The sequence below is a fragment of the Myripristis murdjan genome, chromosome 10 (genome assembly GCF_902150065.1).
Source record: "Myripristis murdjan chromosome 10, fMyrMur1.1, whole genome shotgun sequence".
In the NCBI taxonomy this organism is placed as follows: domain Eukaryota; kingdom Metazoa; phylum Chordata; class Actinopteri; order Holocentriformes; family Holocentridae; genus Myripristis; species Myripristis murdjan.
Window position 1 is genome coordinate 34524958 of NC_043989.1, and position 20444 is coordinate 34545401.

Below are 20444 nucleotides of genomic sequence, written 5' to 3' on the forward strand. Positions count from 1 at the left end.
GTTATGTTGCAGCCTGATGCTACAATCATTTAAAATTATTTTTTTCTCTCTCAGTACCCTATAATGACAAAGTGAAAACAGAACTGTAGAAATTTTTGTAAATTTTTTAAAAAGCAAAAACTGAAATATTACATTGACTCAAGTATTCAGACCCTTTACTCAGTACTTAGCTAAAGTACCTTTGGCAGCAATTACAGCCTCGAGGCTTTTTGGGTATGATGCAACAAGTTTTGCACACCTGGATTGGGGAATTTTCTGCCATTCTTCTTTGCACATCCTCTCAAGCTCGGTCAGGTTGGATGGGCACTGTCAGCGCACAACCATTTTCAGGTCTCTCCAGAGATGTTCGATAGGGTTCATGTCAGGGCTCTGGCTGGGTCACTCTTGGACATTGACAGAGTTGTCCCTAAGCCACTCCTGTGTTGTCTTGGCTGTGTGCTTAGGGTCATTGTAATGTTGGAAGGTGAACCTTCGGCCCAGTCTGAGGTCCTGAGCACTGTGGAACAGGTTTTCATTGAGGATATCTCTGTACTTTGCTCCATTCAGCTTTCCCTCAACCAAGACTAGTCTCCCAGTCCCTGCTGCTGAAAAACACGCCCACAGCATGATGCTGCCACCACCATGCTTCAGTGTTGGGATGGTATTGGGCAGGTGATGAGCAGTGCCTGGTTTCCTCCAGACATAACATTTGGAATTGAGGCCAAACAGTTCAATCTTGGTTTCACCAGACCAGAGAATCTTGTTTCTCACAATCTGAGAGTCTTTCAGGTGCTTTTTTGCAAACTCCAAGCGGGTTTTCAAGTGTTTTGCACTGAGGAGAGGCTGTTTTCACTTTGTCATTATAGGGTACTTAGTAGGGGTGCTCCATCGCAGGTACCTCACGATTCGATGCGATTTCGATTATGGGAGCTTCGATTTTTCGATTATAGCGATTACAGCGTTTGTCGATTCGATGTGATTATTGGTGCCACGATTCTTTGATTATTGCGATTTTTACAGCTATTTTCCATGCAAGACTGATTTTGTGTTAATCTGTGGCTAGCTTTGTAAATAAATAGCCCATAAATTAACTCATGTCACTCTCAAAATAATTTTTTTTGACTAGGAATAATTTTTCAAAGACAAATTATTTTCACTATGTAATCTGGGAGTAGCTCCCAACATTTAACCCAACATTGCCATGGAGCACAGCCCCATCTAGGGGCCAGTGAAAGAATTGCATAAGCCAGTTCCATCATAACAAAGAGTAATTAAAAATTTGGTACACAGGCACTACAGTACACCATTGACATACATACAAACATACATACATACATACATTCATTCATTTATAATAGTTTATAATTTATCGTGTTGCGAAAGTACTTGACGGTGGCGTGCGTTTGGTGGGTGGAGATAAAAGGCAGGTGGATCAGGAGGGGGCTTGTCTGTAAAGTCTGGTTTGACGTGCAGCCTCATATGGGACGCAGGGCGAACGAGGGCAACCGCAAATTAAAGGCCGACTCATTCAGCATTCGCCACGACGAAAATGGCCTAAAATATGTCACCGTGTCTTTCAACGAATGCACGAAAAATCACAAAGATGCTGCCGAAAAAAACACAGAAAGCCTGCGGGGATTCCTATATGAGCAGCCGGGTAACCCACTGTGTCCGGTGGCCTCCCTGGAGAAATAGCCTACCTCTCCCTGCTGCCTCCTGATCCACCTGCCTTTTATCTCCACCCAAAGTGGACAGTGTGACTGCGCCGATGTACGGTAAATTAACAGTATACTTTTATTATTATTGTTATTGTTACAACCGACGTTAGGCATTGCCTACGTCTGTGCAAAAACACACCTGTCGCGAAACGCACGCCACTGTCCCTGCAAAGAGGAGTCCAAACATAATTGAACACTATTTTAACAATTGACCAATGTTGATGTCCAAGATGGCCGCAACTGAGTGAACACGCTCTGTGCCACGCTCCTGCAAATGGCATTTTAGAACTACTATTCTTTACTGTTAGCCTACGCCTACCTACCACCAAACAACAAACCTGCAGGGATTAACACTCCAATCGAGCTTGACTTCAAGCTTATAGTGTTTGAGCGTTTTTCTGCCAGTAGTTGTGCTTGTGAACATGCCAGGTGGGGCGACCACAGCAAACATTTCGAACCCTCCGTCCACCGCTACACGCTCCGGGAAAAACGCACCGAAACCATCGCTCCCCGACAACCTGAGCCCTACCGACATGGAGGCCTTGGTGACGCTGCTCGAACAGCACAAAACTGCCATATCGGAGGAGTTCAATGCAGCTTTCCTAGCTCTGAACACGCGGCTGGGCGAGATGGACAGCAAAATTAAGGACCACGGCGTGCGCTTGGAGAGCCTGGAAACCAATGCCAACTCCACCGCCAAAGACATCACGGCAATGGAGACGGCTATAGCAGCACTGCAATCCGATAACAACAAGATGAAGAGTAAACTGGCTGATTTAGAAGGACGCAGTAGACGAAATAACATTCGTCTTTTCAGCCTACCAGAAGGCATAGAGGGTCCGCGTCCTACACATTTCTTTTCCCAACTCTTGGTGGAGGTACTGGGTAAAGAAGTGCCGGATTCCCCACCCGAACTCGACCGGGCACACCGTGTCCCGAACAAACCGAAGGAGGCGGATGGCATTCCCCGAGGCCCCCGAGGTGTGATTATCCGCTTCCACAAATTTTAGACCAAGGACCTGGTGATCAGAGCAGCGCGGAAGATGAGGGGAAAGCTCCACTACAACACCAAAGCCATCTATATAAATGAAGACTACAGCCCGGAGGTGCTGGAGATGCGCGCCGACTACAAGGATGTAATGAAAGATCTATACAACGCTGGCCTGAAACCTGCACTCCACTTCCCAGCTAAGTTGTTTATCACCTCCGAAGGAGTGAAGATTCGGCTGGCATCTCCGGGCGAAGCCACAGCGTACTTGGCCAAACACCTGAGCAAGAAACAGGAGTAGGGTGAGTGTGCGACAGCGATTACGACTAGACTAACTACAGCCCTGAATGACTGATGGACTCGCCAACGTTGACGTTGGCTTGTTGACTTTCAGTAAATGAATGGACGGTAATATGGACGGTGTAACTGCTAAAGTCAGCTGGACCTGTCAACGCTTACGCTGGCTTGTAGTCTTTCAACAAATGAATGGACGGTAATATGGACGTTGCAATTGCTAACGTTAGCCTCGTTAACGCTACTAGCCAAAATGTCCTTTTGCTTAGCCTAAAATTGGGCTGAACTGGTGTTAAAACGTTAATATTAGGGCTGGGCAACAATTAAAATCTTTAATCACAATTAATCGCATAATTTGCCTGATTAATCACAATTAATCGCATTGTATATGCAAAATCCAATAATGAATTCAAAAATAGTGTAAAGAGCACTTTTATTTCAATGTTCTGCTGCCATATGAACGAAAGTGCCATAACATTTGTTGTGCAAACACTTTTAACATCAGCACGCAGTAACACATATTTAGTGTAAATCTCAACTAAAAAAAATGTTAAAAAAATAAATAAATAAATAAAAATAATAATAATAATAAATAAAATAAATAATAATAGTAATAATAATAAATTAAAGCTTATTGCCACTGCCAGGACATTCTCTTTATGAAAAATAAAAAAAAAATCTACCAACAAAATCCTGAGCCACAATCAGGACAAACAGGCAATTTCTGAAGTAACAGCAGAAACTTTTAACTTTAGCAGCATTACCAGAAAAAGTTCACTATTGAAACTTCCTTTACAGGGGACAAGAATGTAAAGTGCATGTTTTACTGGAGTTCTGTTTTTTTTTTCTACTCCTCTGCACTAAGCCAGTTGCTAAGGCACACAAGATTATTTACATTTTCAGAGGATAAAGAAGCTCTCTTTTTCTGCACAATGTGACCAGCAACAGAAAACAACCTTTCACAAGGGACTGAGGTTGCAGGGGTGGCCAAGTACTTCTGTGCATATGGGGCCAGCCTGCTGTGTGAGCCTGCATGTTTGGACCACCACTCTAATGGACAGGAATCTGAACTTATGGCTGGCTCTGCTTTGTAGCGATGCACACTGTTCTCAATTGAGTCTTCTTCCTCTTCAGAATCAGACGCAGATGAAGCAGGCAACAGGGTTAACTTTTTCTTTGGTGGCTCTGAGGTTTTTTCTTCCACAACTTTCTCTGCAGTAATCCTCTCTTTCTTAATTAGGTCGGTGATTGAGGCCCATACCTCACTCCTCTCAGCTCTGGGGATACACTTGAGGTCCTTGAACCTGGGGTCCAATGCAGTAGCAATCTTCAGATATGCAATGTTGGCATTTCCCTTACGTGTCTCCAGGTCTTCTCTGAATGTAGACTTGAACTTGGCCACATAAGCGGGGTCATCATCTGAGCTCTCCATCACCCGAGAGAGATGGCAAAAAGCAGGGAGAACCACAGAGCATGAGACATACTTTTCTCCTCCCAAGAGTTCAGTCAAGTATCTGCAACAGAAAATCAACTCCATTTCAGTCAAAAAATAAATTGCATTCACTTATTCACAAAATATTCTCTACATATTCATGCTGCATTTACACAAACACTATTCCCCTCTTACATGAACTCAGGGCCCACTCACATTGGCAAGTTTAGGCCCATATCGTGCTAAAGCCAAAATCCCCCCCTCCCCAGCCCCCGACTGGCCTGCACTCACATTACCTAAAGCCCAAACGCGCCCAAGCACGATTGCCCCCGGTGTGCACGTCATCACGTTGAAATAGACACAGGCATGGCCAGACGACATTATAAATCAGTGTAGTTCAAATACATCATGTCTTCCTTTTAACTAAAAGACGTTTTTGGTCCTTTTAATCAGACATGGGATGTTTATTTACCTTGACAGTTTTGGAGGAAACTTCACCCTTCTTCAGAAAGGTCCAACTGACAGCCGGAGAGGCACCTGTCAGATCCGGCAGAATAGACCAGACCGAGTGGCCGCGCACCAGGCCGGCCGGTGCCGACGCGGTGCCGGCCAGCACCAGGTCTGCGCACACAGACTGCCGTACTGTCATTATAAACCGACTTTTGTTTATACGCGGTTGCAGCAGCACAGCGGACAGCCACACAGACAACATGGTTGATTACTGATTGCGCAACGCGGCCATTCACTGGTAAACAATTTTGCAGAGACAGGAGGAAAGTTGCATGATTTTACGTCCGCGCACTGCGTGCGTGACCGTGCATGTGCTCGTGTATGCGCCTGTACCGCGCTGAAGCACACCCCTTCCAACTGTGCCAGAGCGGGGGAAGTGTGCTGTATTCAAGCAAGATACGGAGCGATCACACTGGTCAAAGAATCCGGATTTTAGGGGCAATCGTGGATCCGCGGATCAAACTTGCCAATGTGAGTGGGCTCTGACAGGATAGTGAGAAATATCATGTAAAACATACCTGCAAGGCTCCAGTAGCATTTCCAACCTCTGCAGCTTGTCCATCTCAGCTGTAGTTGGCATGACAACCTTGGTGCTTGTGGAGAGGACGTCCCTCAGTGGCTGTTCGTTTCTGCGGATGCTTTTTACCATGTCCAAAGTTGAATTCCATCTGGTTGGAACATCTTGCATAAGGGCCTCCTTCTTCTGTCCATGTTCGACTTGTTTTTGCTCTAATTCGGATGCATTTGCTGGACTGTGTTTGAAGTGCCCCACAACTTTTCTGCACTTGGCAAGCACATTGTCAAACGCACTGTTATGCAGAGACACCGTGACAGAGCGCTGGAGACTGTGCGCAAAGCAGGGGATGTGATCAAAGGGCAGTTGTCTCGCAGCAGCTATCATATTTCGTGCACTATCTGTGCTGAGTGTGGTGACTTTATCTGACAAATCCCACTGCTGTACAACCTCTGTGAAGTGTCCCGCGCATATTTCAGCAAAATGTCGCTCTTCTGTTTTCATTACAGACAAAGCATGTGAATGTAGCGCCCACTTCTCATCAATATAATGCGCCGTAACTCCGAGGTAGTTATGATTACCGAGTGATGTCCAGTAGTCCCCTGTGAGAGCAACTGCAGGTGCACGTTGTAAAGTTGCCGCTTTTTCAGTCCTCTCTTTTTCATACAACTCGTTTATTCTTCGGCTGATGGTGCGTCTTGATGGCATTTCATAACTGCTGTCATTTGTTGCGATTCTCATTATGTTTTTCAGACCGACGTCTTCCACAACACTAATCGGTCTACAGTCTGTAGCTATCCACTTCGCCATGGCATTTGTTAGCTTCTCTTGCTTTTGTTTATCGGTACTTCTCCCAAACACTGCATTAAGTGTGGTCTGCCGAAGCCTCGCTCCACTCTCAGATTCACTGAATTGTTTGGTGATGTCTACAGTGTGTTTGGCATTTAAGTGATATTTTAAGCTTGAGGTACTCCGGTGATAAGAAAGTTCAGCTTGGCAGTGGTTACAAATAACCTTTTTTCTGTCATATCCGCCGTCTGGGAGAACTTTAAAATGAAAATGGCCATTTAAAAGCTCCGTGACTTTACCCGTCTCCATGTCTGCTTTGGTTTTTCCGCGTGTTTTTCTTTTCCGGTTCCGCACATGGATGTGTTATGGATCCGAAGCAGACAGCGCGCTTCTCCTTCTTCTTCTTCTGTTTGAACGGCGGCTGGGCTGGCAGCCAGCTCATTGGTGCATTACCGCCACCTACTGTTCCGGAGTGTGAGTCTAACCCCTAAACTGCAGCAGCCAGCAACAGACTTTTACAAAATAAAATCATGTGAGCAACATGCGTTAATGCGCGATAAAGTAAATATCGGCGTCAATAGTCTAATGAATTAACGCGATAATAACGCGTTAACTTGCCCAGCCCTAGTTAATATGCATGCCAGCCTAATCTACCCGGCACCGACTGGCTGTTATTGAGCCCAGCATGTTCTCTTCTTTGTATTTTCTCCGTCTTACAGGTTCCCAATATTATAGTTGAATACTTTGATATATGCGAAAATGTGACAGTGCACTGGTTGGTTATACAATTTAAATGTTATAACAGAGAGTGCGCTAACAGAACGCTGTCTGCTTGCTCATATAATTTAAAGGCTACATTGTAACAAGGTGCGCGCCACCAAACTTCTGATCCTCCCTTTGAGAGTTTTTTTTTTTTTTCTCTTTTTCTTTTAATATTTTGGGGCGATCTGCCGCAATCATCATACGAGGCTACTTTGAGTGACTGTAGGCTACAACTGAAGACGGGGCGTGGTAACATTTGTGTTTGTTTTATTTTTCCCTTCCTTGAATATGGGTTTTTTTGAGGGGGAGGGGGGTGGACCAGAGGGGTGGGGGGGTGGAAGAGAGCGGTGGGCGGAGGGGTGGAATGGTGTGTGTGTATGGGGTATGGTTGTGCGTGAGGGAGGGATGTGTCTTCTGCTACTACATTTTTTTTTTCTCCATCTGTTGTTTTGGGTTTATAGTCAGCATAATCTCTGTATTAATGTGTGCACATTTAATCATTCTATTTGTGCTTTTTCGATAAGAATATGTCTGCAAACCTAAATGGCAAAATCACACTAAGCTCTTGGAATATTAGGGGTCTTGGAAATAATACTAAATGCGGTAAGGTATTCTCTCATTTGAATTCTTTGAAGGCAGACATTTTTTTTTTGCAAGAAACACACATTGTTAGAACTACTGAACATAAACTTAAACCTAGCTGGATATCACAAGTTTACCACTCCCCATTTACAAGCCGTGCAAGGGGTGTCGCAATTCTGTTTCGCAATAATGTTCCATTTCGACTGAAATCTATGCTGACTGATCCTAATGGAAGGTTCATTCTGGTCTCTGGTTTTATTAATTCATTTCCAATTACATTATTGAACATTTATGGTCCAAATTGTGATGATCCTGCCTTCTTTCGCAAAGTGTTTGATCTACTCCCAGAAGATGGTTCCTCTAATGTTTTCATTGGTGGTGATTTTAATTGTTATTTGGATCCAGCACTTGATAGGTCATCTGTGAAATCCTCCTCAGTAAGCAACTCTAGCCAAACACTGAATAATCTGATCAAATCTAGAAATATGGTAGATATCTGGAGAATACAACACCCAGATAAAAAAGACTTCTCATTTTACTCACATGTTCATCACTCATTTACTAGAATTGACTATTTCATCATAGAGGCGGGTTTAATCTCCAATATCTGCGATACACACTATCACAACATTTTGATATCTGATCATAGTCCAGTGACAATGCAGCTACAATTCTTTTTACCCAAACCAAAATATAATTGGAGATTCAATCCTCTGTTACTTTCTTCACCAGGTTTTAAAGAGTATATGATAAAGCATCTCACAGACTTTCTTGAGATCAATGATAACGGTGCTACCTCCGATTCCACTCTCTGGGAAACACTCAAAGTCACCATGAGAGGCTATATCATTTCTTTTGAATCCTCAAGAAAAAAAGAAAAATTAAAGAGACTGAAAGAAATTGAACAAAAAATTAATTTTACTGAGCAAATATATAAATCGACACTACTTCAGTCCGACTATAACAATCTTCTGAAATTAAAATCGGAGCACAACTCTATCCTTGGTGAAGAAATTAATCGCCTATTATTTAAGACAAAACAAAAACATTTTGAATTGAGTGATAAACCTCAAAAATTACTCTCAAGACAACTAAAAGGTGATTTGGCCAAGACTGCTATACATAAAGTGAAATCAGAGACAGGACAAACACTTACAGATCAATATGACATCAATGAGTGCTTCAAAGAATTCTACTCTAACCTTTATACTTCCAGATCTACAGCAATAGAGTCGGATTATTCAACCTTCTTTGATTCCATTGTTCTCCCACAGCTTAGTGAGAATAGTCAGCGTTCTCTAGATGAATCATTCTCCATCTCTGAGTTAGTGGAAGCTATAAAGGCCTTCCCCATGGGAAAAAGCCCAGGACCTGATGGGCTCAGAGCAGAATTCTATATAGCATTCCATGAGATCCTAACACCCATTATACTCAGGATGATCAATGACTCAGTTGCCAAAAAAGCTTTACCTCAGTCTTTCTACGAAGCAAACATATGTCTGCTTCTGAAAAAAGGGAAAGATCCTCTTGACCCAGCTAATTACCGACCCATTTCCTTGCTTAATGTCGATCAGAAAATTCTAACCAAAGTACTAGTTATTAGATTAAATAAACATATAGCCTCCATTATTCATCCTGACCAAGCCGGCTTTATCCCTGGCAGACTTCTTTTTTTCAACGTACGTCGAATTCTCAACATATTATATTCCGATCTAGGGGAAAATAAGCAAGCTGCCATTTTGACATTGGATGCCCAAAAGGCTTTCGACTCTATTGAATGGCCTTATCTTTTTGAATCTCTAAGGAGATTTGGCTTTGGGGAAGACTTTGTAGCTTGGGTTAAGATGATCTATCTCTCTCCTAAATCTCGTGTCATGACAAACAACATCTTGTCATTACCATTCAACCTTTATCGAGGAGTCAGACAGGGAGACTGCTTGTCTTCTTTGCTATTCAATCTTGCAATAGAACCTTTGGCAATTGGGTTAAGAAGTCATCCTGAAATCAAAGGTATTCCAGCTGGTACTGATGAATGTCTAGTCACATTATATGCTGATGACTTGGTTCTTACACTTAAAAATCCAGAAGTTGCCATTCCACATCTGCTAGATTACATCCAATCATTTAGCCTTATATCTGGCTACACAATTAACTGGTCAAAAAGTGAATACATGGCAATTGGTGTAAATGCTATGATTCCACACAACTGTCTCGCTACGGCTGCTGAAGAATTTATCACATATTTAGGGCTCAAAATCTCAAAAAATCACCAAAACCTACTTAAACTAAATCTACTTGAAGGGATTGAGAAACTTAAGCGGAATATTGAATACTGGAGGACCCTACCACTTTCCATGATTGGTAGGATCAACGCTATCAAGACGGTATCATTACCAAAGTTTATACATATGTTTCAAAATCTTCCTATAATGATCCCAGCAGACTTCTTCAAAAAATTAGACACCATCATACTAGACTTTGTCTGGGGCTACAAAAAGCATAGAATATCCAAAAATCATCTAAACAGGTCCACTAAGGATGGAGGTTTGGGTCTTCCAGTATTCAAGGATTATTATTGGGCAACTAATGCGAGGGCAATGGCATTTTGGCAATGGGGATGTCCAGGCCACAAGTTACTTAACTCTGCCCCCCTGTGGCTAAAATTGGAGCTGAGGTCCCTGACAAAACCACATACCTCACTATCTTCTCTCCTGTTTACAAATCCAACACATAATATCAAAGATGTAAGCCACAGCTTGGTAGTCAGAAACTCACTGAAAATTCTTAATCAAATAAAGTGCACTTACAAAATCCCCAACGTATCAGTATACTCGCCAGTTTGCCATAATCATGCATTTGCTCCAGCATTGGTGGACAACACATTTTCTCTATGGTCTGATAAAGGACTCACTTGTATCAAGGACTTTTATATTGATAATATGTTTGCTTCTTTTGAACAGTTAAGATCAAAATACAATCTTCCTTACTCCAATTTCTTTCGATATATGCAATTCAGGCATTTTGTGAGAGAAAATGTCCCCAATTTTGAGTTCACGCTTGCAAGACATGACTTCTTGGAACTACTCTCTCTAACACCTGAGAGCAAGAAGTTGATTACAAAGTTTGTATGCTTATTCTCTAATGACCAGTCATCTTTTAACCATGTCAGAAGTATGTGGGAGGATGAAATTAACACTGTACTACCTGATAGAATCTGGAAATCTGCACTCTCCCGCATACATAGCTGCTCAATAAACAGCAGACATAGACTTATACAATTTAAAGTACTACACCGCTTTCATTACTCCAAGGTCAAACTCCACAAATTCTATCCCTCCATCTCTCCAATATGTGAAAAATGCAAAGTAAACGACGGTACATTATTGCACATGTACTGGCACTGCCCATTGATTTACCAGTTTTGGTCAATGATCTTTTCATTTTTTTCTGAAGTATACCACAAGACACTCCTTCCTGACAGGGATCTGGCTCTATTCGGCTGCTCTATTGAGTCCCAAAGTCTTCCATCAAGTATACAATCTGCCCTCCTAATGGGCACAGTTCTAGCGAAAAAATTAATTCTCAAAGAATGGAAATCAACAAGTCCACCTTGTTTTAAAAACTGGCTGAACGAGCTAACCTCAGTAATCCACATGGAGAAATTCCGTTTTAATCACTCGAAATTACCACACAGGTGGGAAGAATCATGGGGACCCTTTCTAGTACATCTTTGCAGCACCCTTAACACTCGGGGCATACAGAATGAGCCAGGGCCTGTCATGTGAGGTGTCTCTTGGACGCTGTTCGCGATTTTTGGGGGGGTCTGGATCTGGTTCTAAATCATGGCCGCTGAGTTACAGTACCTTATACTCCCTTTTCGATTTTGTTTTTCATATTCCTATATCAGCACAGTGAAATGCTTTTTGCAGAATGAACTCCTCTCTCTCATGTGTATGAAGGATGAATGCATTGTCCTGTATAAATGTGTTGTGGGTAAATGAGATTTTTTTTGGGCTCTCTTCTTTAGGTTGGGATAAGGGTTACGATTGTACTGTAATTGCATTTTCTCTGCAGTAATATTCTAATAAAAACAATTGGGAAAAAGAAAAAAAAGGAAAAAAATAAAATAAATAAAAAAAAAAAAAAACAATTGCACTATTAATGGAAATATCCAATTCAACATTAACGAGCCCGAATAACCTGATGTGACATGATGACGGCGCTAGATGAAAAAGCAATCTTACCGTCTGCGCTCTGTGCATTCTGTGCACTCTATCTTGCTTGGCGGAAGAATGAATAGTTCTCAATTTTATTGCTGCATTTTTTTCTTGTGTGTTTATTTTATGGGCTTTATGTAGGGTAACCGTTTTATAAAAGCAATAAGCCTCTTGAAGCCGTGAGTTACAGTTATTTTACAACGGCATTCCGTTTCCCTTACCAAAAAGAAGTAAACTTCTAGTTTACCTTTCCAAGAATACTTAAGTGGAGTTTGAGTATACTTTATCAAGTATACTTTCCTTACCAAGTATACTTGTATTTATGTACTAGTAGTGTACTTACATATGTACTAGTTAGTATACTTACAAAGTATACTTATACTAAAAGTACCCTGATTTGGCCCATTTTTGAGTATACTCGGGTAAACTTCAAGGTTACTTTACTTATATATAAGTATACTTAAATTATACTATTTCCTGTACTTGAGTTGTACTATTCTTTAGTTAAAGTAAACCATTCGTATACTCATTAGTGTACTTCAAGTACACTATTGCTTTACTTACTTTGCACTTTAATAAACTTAAAAGTGTACTACTCTTTTACCTTCAATGTACTTGAATATACTTTACTTATACTTGATGCATACTACAACCATATTTGAATTTGTTGACCCGGCCGGGGATTGAACCCCCGACCTCCCAGTCTCAGGGCGGACGCTCTACCACTAGGCTACTGAGTTGGCACAGTCTGCTTTGAATCAAATAGCTGAGTGGAGAGGTATCTCATGTGAATAAACACCTCTTGGAAAAAAATGCACTTTAATGAACAAAGAACTGAAAAATGCGAGGTACTGAATGAAAGTGTTACAGGGTTTGGGCACCAACCCTGTGAGAGCAAATGTGACAAATAGGCATGGCATTCAAAACTTCCTTTCCAAAAAGGAGTATACTCAAGTATACTTATAAGTATACTTTTTATGAACTAAGTATACTTTCTGTGAACTAATACTTAGGTAAGTATACTTTTCAGATTACTTTGAATGTACTATCAGGAATATAAAGTTTAAGTATACTCCAAGTATAACATACTTGATATACTTTAAGTTTAAGTATATTATGGCCAGTCCACCCCTGACTACAGGTTCACTCACAGTGTATGTGTTATGGCAAAGCAGCCAATGTGTAAAATAGCTATACAACAAGCCAGCTAATACAGTAAAATAACACTCCATGTTGCAAGCAGGTACAACATTTTTATATACTTGTACTAAGTTTTGACTACTATTGGATAATATACTTAAAGTATATCAAGTATGTTATACTTGGATTATACTTAAACTTTGTCTGTGTACTCATCAGTATAAACTAAGTATACTTTTGTTAAGTATATTCCTGATAGTACATTCAAAGTAATCTGAAAAGTATACTTACCTAAGTATTAGTTCACAGAAAGTATACTTAGTTCATAAAAAGTATACTTATAAGTTACTTGAGTATACTACTTTTTGGTAAGGGTTGCTATGGTCCCACCTACTAAACTGTCCGGGTGGCGCGCGCATTACCTACTTTTTGTTCCGGGTACCCGTTTTTTTCCGGGCTTGGTGGAAAAGAATCGACGTGAAAAAAATCGATGCACGAAAACATCGCGATGAATCGCACTTTCGATGAATTGCACCCACCACTAGTACTTAGTATAGATTTATGAGAGAAAAAATGAATTTAAACGACTGTAGCACCAGGCTTCAACATAACAAAAGTGAAAGGCGTCTGAATATTTTCTGAATGCACAGTAAATCCTCTGGGAAAAAGTCACATCGCACCCTATGATTTGGTTAACATTTTTGTAAATCTCAGACTAGAACTCTTGTATTTTTGGGGCAACTCCACAACATACAGTAAGTTGTGTGCCACTTATCAGGGTCAGACATCTCACTAATGTGGGAGTATGTGTGCCATGCACAGATGGCTTGAGGATGTCCCTACTACATGTATGTTTAAAATGAAAACATGAATCTCTCAATTATTTTAATAGAATGAATGCACAATAACAAGGTACATTTATACATGTCACTAGGCCCAGTTTAATATAAAACCCAATTTTATACAATATATATTGAAGGGGGTCCCTGCTCCATCACTTGATCAGTTTGGGGGTCCTTGGCTTGAAAAACATTCAAGACCCCTGATCTAGGGCGGGCATCACCAAATGGCGGACCCAATCCGGGCACGGACCCAGTGACGGTTCTGTCCGGACCTGTGACAATTCTAATATAAATAAATACATCATTCGTTATTATTTTTTCTCGACATAGCTACGGAGGTGCATGCGCAGCTAATCTAGCTAATGGGGCTTTCACATAGTGCACGCAGGCTGCATATCTCAGCCGGCGCAGCCATTCATTGTGTATGTGATCGCAGGGCGCGAGCGTGTGGCACGTGCATGCTGTGCCCAAGTTGAAAATTTTTTAACTTGGGCGTAGCACCCTGTGATGACACCGCGGCGAGTCCAGTAGGAGAGAATAGTGGAATCAGAAAAAAATCTGGCGGATTTTGGCAGAACGGCAATGGAGGACTGTGGCTGTCTCTGTGTGCAGAGCTGTGGGACACCAGACTACAGTCCACCGGGATCTCATAAAAAAGGTCAATCATGGAGAGAGCCATCCAACAATTTGGGAATACCAGGTATGTTTAAAAACTGGCAGAGATATACAGTACAGGCCAAAAGTTTGGACACACCTTCTCATTCAATGCGTTTTCTTTATTTTCATGACTATTTACATTGTAGATTCTCACTGAAGGAATCAAAACTATGAATGAACACATGTGGAGTTATGTACTTAACAAAAAAAGGTGAAATAACTGAAATCATGTTTTATATTCTAGTTTCTTCAAAATAGCCACCTTTTGCTCTGATTACTGCTTTGCACACTCTTGGCATTCTCTCGATGAGCTTCAAGAGGTAGTCACCTGAAATGGTTTTCCAACAGTCTTGAAGGAGTTCCCAGAGGTGTTTAGCACTTGTTGGCCCCTTTGCCTTCACTCTGCGGTCCAGCTCACCCCAAACCATCTGGATTGGGTTCAGGTCCGGTGACTGTGGAGGCCAGGTCATCTGCCGCAGCACTCCATCACTCTCCTTCTTGGTCAAATAGCCCTTACACAGCCTGGAGGTGTGTTTGGGGTCATTGTTCTGTTGAAAAATAAATGATCGTCCAACAAAACGCAAACCGGATGGGATGGCATGTCGCTGCAGGATGCTGTGGTAGCCATGCTGGTTCAGTGTGCCTTCAATTTTGAATAAATCCCCAACAGTGTCACCAGCAAAACACCCCCACACCATCACACCTCCTCCTCCATGCTTCACAGTGGGAACCAGGCATGTGGAATCCATCCGTTCACCTTTTCCGTGTCTCACAAAGACACGGCGGTTGGAACCAAAGATCTCAAATTTGGACTCATCAGACCAAAGCACAGATTTCCACTGGTCTAATGTCCATTCCTTGTGTTTCTTGGCCCAAACAAATCTCTTCTGCGTGTTGCCTCTCCTTAGCAGTGGTTTCCTAGCAGCTGTTTGACCATGAAGACCTGACTGACGCAGTCTCCTCTTAACAGTTGTTCTAGAGATGGGTCTGCTGCTAGAACTCTGTGTGGCATTTATCTGGTCTCTGATCTGAGCTGCTGTTAACTTGCGATTTCTGAGGCTGGTGACTCGGATGAACTTGTCCTCAGAAGCAGAGGTGACTCTTGGTCTTCCTTTCCTGGGTCGGTCCTCATGTGTGCCAGTTTCGTTGTAGCGCTTGATGGTTTTTGCGACTCCACTTGGGGACACATTTAAAGTTTTTGCAATTTTCTGGACTGACTGACCTTCATTTCTTAAATAATGATGACCACTCGTTTTTCTTTAGTTAGCTGATTGGTTCTTGCCATAATATGAATTTGCCCAATAGGGCTGTCGGCTGTGTAGTAACCTGACTTCTGCACAACACAACTGATAGTCCCAACCCCATTGATAAAGCATGAAATTCCACTAATTAACCCTGATAAGGCACACCTGTGAAGTGAAAACCATTTCAGGTGACTACCTCTTGAAACTCATTGAGAGAATGCCAAGAGTGTGCAAAGCAGTAATCAGAGCAAAGGGTGGCTATTTTGAAGAAACTAGAATATAAAACATGTTTTCAGTTATTTCACCTTTTTTTGTTAAGTACATAACTCCACGTGTTCATTCATAGTTTTGATTCCTTCAGTGAGAATCTACAATGTAAATAGTCATGAAAATAAAGAAAACGCATTGAATGAGAAGGTGTGTCCAAACTTTTGGCCTGTACTGTATGTATATACATGTATGTATGTGTATGTGTATATGACATATTTTTAATGGTAATTTAATGGTATAGCACTGTATAATGTATTTCTTCACTTTTTCATCTGTTTTATCTTTGATTTTATTTTCAATTTCATTTCTTATGTGGACCATGTGTCTGAATAAAGATTCAATATATAATTACTGTTTATATGAAGATTCTTGTTTATAGATCTGTATTCCGATACTATTTTCTTTTCACTAATATTACACTGACTAATAATATCACTGACTTATGGCGCTTTTCCACTAGCACCTACTTGGCCCGACTCTACTCGGTTTGTAAGGTTTTCCAGGTTTTGCCTGAACTTTTGAAACCCATCTGAATACATACACTACTCACAAAAAGTTAGGGATATTCGGCTTTCGGGTGAAATTTCAGGATGAACCTAAAATGCATTATAACCTTTACAGGTGAACTTAATGTGACCTTCTGTAAACTTTTGAATGCACATGTCCAACTGTTCAATGTTTCAGTACCTTTTGCACAAGTTGCTGTTCTCTAACAAGGAGCTTAACGGCAAAATTCACATCAGGTGTTTGATCCATGAATCGACCAATAAATTTCCTGGTTCAATTAGAATTGGTATTTAAACAGTCCTCCTGCTGTTCACATCATGCTGTTCACATTTTGACATCATGAGACCAAGACGACACCTAACAATTGATCAGCAGCACCTCGCCATTGCGAGGCTTCAAACGGGATGTTCTCAGACGGAAGTGGCCACTGAGCTTAGAGTGTCACAGAGTGTCATCAGCAGGTTGCAACAGAGATACAGAGAGACTGGAAGGGTCACAGAAAGGCATAGAAGTGGATGTCCTTTGGCCACATCCCACACTGATGACCGCTTCATTGTGAACAGTGCCCTGCGGAACCGGATGATGAAAGCCACTCAAATCCAGGCATGTTTAAGGGAGGTGAGAGGCACCCAAGTGTCACGTCAGACCATTCGAAACCATTTACATCAGCATGGTCTGCATGCTAGACGACCTGCAAGGGTACCTGACCACACCACCAGGCACAGGTGTCATCGTCTTGCATGGGCCAGGCAGCATTTACGCTGGACGAGGGACCAGTGGGCCTCAGTGCTGTTCTCTGATGAAAGCCGATTCATGTTGAGCAGAAATGATGGCTGCCAACGATGTTGGAGACGTCAAGGAGAGCCCTATGCATCAGCCACTGGTGTCACCAGACGAGCCTTTGGTGGTGGTGGTGATACTGTGTAGGCAGGTGTGTCTGGTCAGTACAGAACTGCTCTACACTTTGTGACAAGCCCATACTACCTGAATAACATCATTAATCCAGTCATTGTACCCCTGCATGAACAACACAGGCCTAATTTCATCTTCATGGACGACAATGCTCCAGCTCATCGAGGTTGCATCATTAGGGAACGGCTGCTGGAGACTGGGGTACCTCAGATGGAGTGGCCTGCACTTTCTCAGACCTGCATCCCATAGAAAACCTATGGGATCAGCTGAGTCGCCGTGTAGAGGCTCTGAGCTCTGTACCCCAGAACCTCAATGTCCTGAGGGCCGCCCTTCAAGAAGAGTGGGATGCCATGCCTCAGCAGACAATAAATCGACTTGTGAACAGCATGAGACGTCGTTGTCAAGCTGTAATTGATGCTCAAGGGCACATGACAAGTTATTGAGACATTGACATTTTTTGTTGTGGTATACCCACCACTGGCTTTTGTTTCAAGAAATTGTTTGAGATGAGGAAATCACCAGTGTATGCTTCTACTTAAATGCCCTACTTTCATGATATAATATCACTGTAGCGTGAACTTTTTACATTTTCCGTAAATTTCACCCGTAAGCCAAATATCCCTAACTTTTTGTGAGTAGTGTACATGTATATAAAATAAATAAACAAATAAATAAAATCAGAAGTTTGTGATACAGCCTGAATTATTGCCCCTTAATATGTACCATATTTTCTCCCAATCTAAGCATTTACTGAGCATCTACTTGAGAATATACATGTGTATACAGATCAAAATACCCCACACTACTGAATTGAAACTGGATCACCGGACAACTCTGTTTTAGTTGTATTCTACTTATTTTATTTATTTATTTATTTTTTTCTATTAATCTTAATGTCTGTCTGTAACAGATGTTTGTCTGTACATTATAAGATGTACAGACAGATGAATAAGATGTTAGATCTTATTCTGTTGTACTCAGATCTTATTCCGTTGTACTTAGATCTTATTCTTTATTTTTTTCTTTCTTTCTTTCTTTCTTTCTTTCTTTCTTTCTTTTTTTTTCTTTTTCTTTTTTTATTTATTTAATCTGTAATCTGTGGATACTGCTGAAAAACTGTGAATTTCCTGCGGGATGAATAAAGTATCTATCTATCTATCTATAACGACCATGGATACTTGGCCAGTATCCTGTCTGTCATCGCTATGATTGTGAGAAATTGGGTGCCCTCTTAAAAGCTTGAAATGGCTTCCTTGGGGGGACCCTTTCACACATCAGGCCGTTGTGTACTAAAAAATGTCAAAATATTTCTTGGTTATGATGATGTGTAAATAAATAAATAAATAAATAAATAAATAAATAAATAAATGTGCTTAACTTGTAGTAAATGGACCAAATATTCAAACTCACTAGTATGGTCCGTTAAATATAAATTTGTGAATTGCTCAAATACCACTAAAGGGACACTATGGGTCCTCAATAGCGAATGCCACAACAGCTATTAACACTACTGATGATGCTACTACTAGCACAACTATTACTGCTACTACTACTTTTTACCTGCAGACTCCACACTGTCTTTGTGGCTGCAGTGCTGTGAACATGATTACCACTGAGTAGTTTCTTGGAGGAGCCTTGACAAACCGACGAAACTTCTCTCCATTCATCCTGATGACTGAACGCTTGGACGCCCACTCCATCATCTGGGTCACCTTCTCTGACAACAGAGTCTATGGCAGACAGATAACAAACATGAAGACAGCTTCTAATATTAGGCATCAAACAAGATGAGAAGGTTTCTGATACTACTTTCATAGTACTACTGGATTCAGATTCTGGGTAGGAGTAGGGCTGCACAATAAAAAAAAAAAAAAGATAGGGTCATTCCAGCGTTGTTGATATGACATTTGGTCACAATACATATCAATATGTCTTATGTTAGTATAAGACATATTGATATACTAGTAGGCAGTATGGATTAGAATGTTGTGGTTACACTCAGGGGCAAATCTAGAGAAATGTTCATGGTGGAAGCTAAAGGGTAATGGATGGATGGACAGACAGACAACTTTTGCTAATGGCCAAACACCACAAACCATTTGAATACAGACCCACTAACCTGATTATTCTAATTTAGTCAGAGCTGAAAAGTAAATATGAGCTTATTCTGGTTGTATCAGTGGTTATCTTTCTACCACTGGTGAAATCAGTCTGAAAAATGCATGCCGCAGTTTTATGCTGCATTGACTTGCACTCGGACAGTGGACTTTCAGTATTGTAAATTTCTAACCAGCAACAACATTTTTTATTTATTTTAGATTGTCCAAACTGGGGTGGCAGCTGGGGTGGCAAGGCTTATTTTTAGGGTGGCAGCTGCCACCTCACGCCCCCATTGTAGATCCACCCCTGTTTAGACTTAAATCATCAACATGCATTATGAAAGTAACCTCAGAGGAGAGCACATACACACCCGAAAAATTCTGAAAGACTTTTTCATTTCACATTAGCTTGGCAAATATGTGACACTTTGGATAGCTGCGTATTGATATTCAACGAGATGTCAATTTATGTACAAGTTAAAATATCAACAAGAGCAGTGGTATATCAACAAGCTATAAACTGTGTTTCCACAACATGTCTGTAAAGCACTGTTATGGATCCCATCAGAAGTCTAGGAAATCTACACCTATTAGTGCTGTGATTGGGCGTCAGATTTGCTGGTCTATTGCCCATTGGCTATGGGCAACAGAGCCGGGTATAAGGTACAAGTCCAGTAACAGATCCAGGTTCGAGTCCTGGCAAGAGTTCAGTTCAGTTCAGTTTAGTTTACTGTAATTCAAACATGTTAAAAATATGAAGGAATGAAATTCGTTACCCAGGTCCAGCAGTGTACAGAATAAATAACATTATGCAGTGTAAAAGCTAAGATAGACCCTTTGATAAATAATTAAATAACCTAGAAGCCTATAACAAATAGAACACGGTTAAAAAACAAACAGCAAGTAAAAAAGAAAAGTATTACATCAATAACCACATGCAGTCGCAGCAGTACAATGTGCAGAAGACAGAATTTAAGCGTGGGAGTTC

General features: G+C 41.3%; 1 protein-coding gene across 1 annotated transcript in view; it reads right to left on the reverse strand.

Moving 5' to 3' along the window:
- The window catches only part of magt1 (magnesium transporter 1), an 82678-nt gene that overhangs the window by 53143 nt on the left and 9091 nt on the right, over positions 1–20444 (reverse strand). The window contains exon 2 of the mRNA XM_030062396.1: positions 18918–19087. Within this exon, the coding sequence (XP_029918256.1) occupies positions 18918–19087 (170 nt within the window). The remainder of the gene's footprint in view (positions 1–18917; positions 19088–20444) is intronic.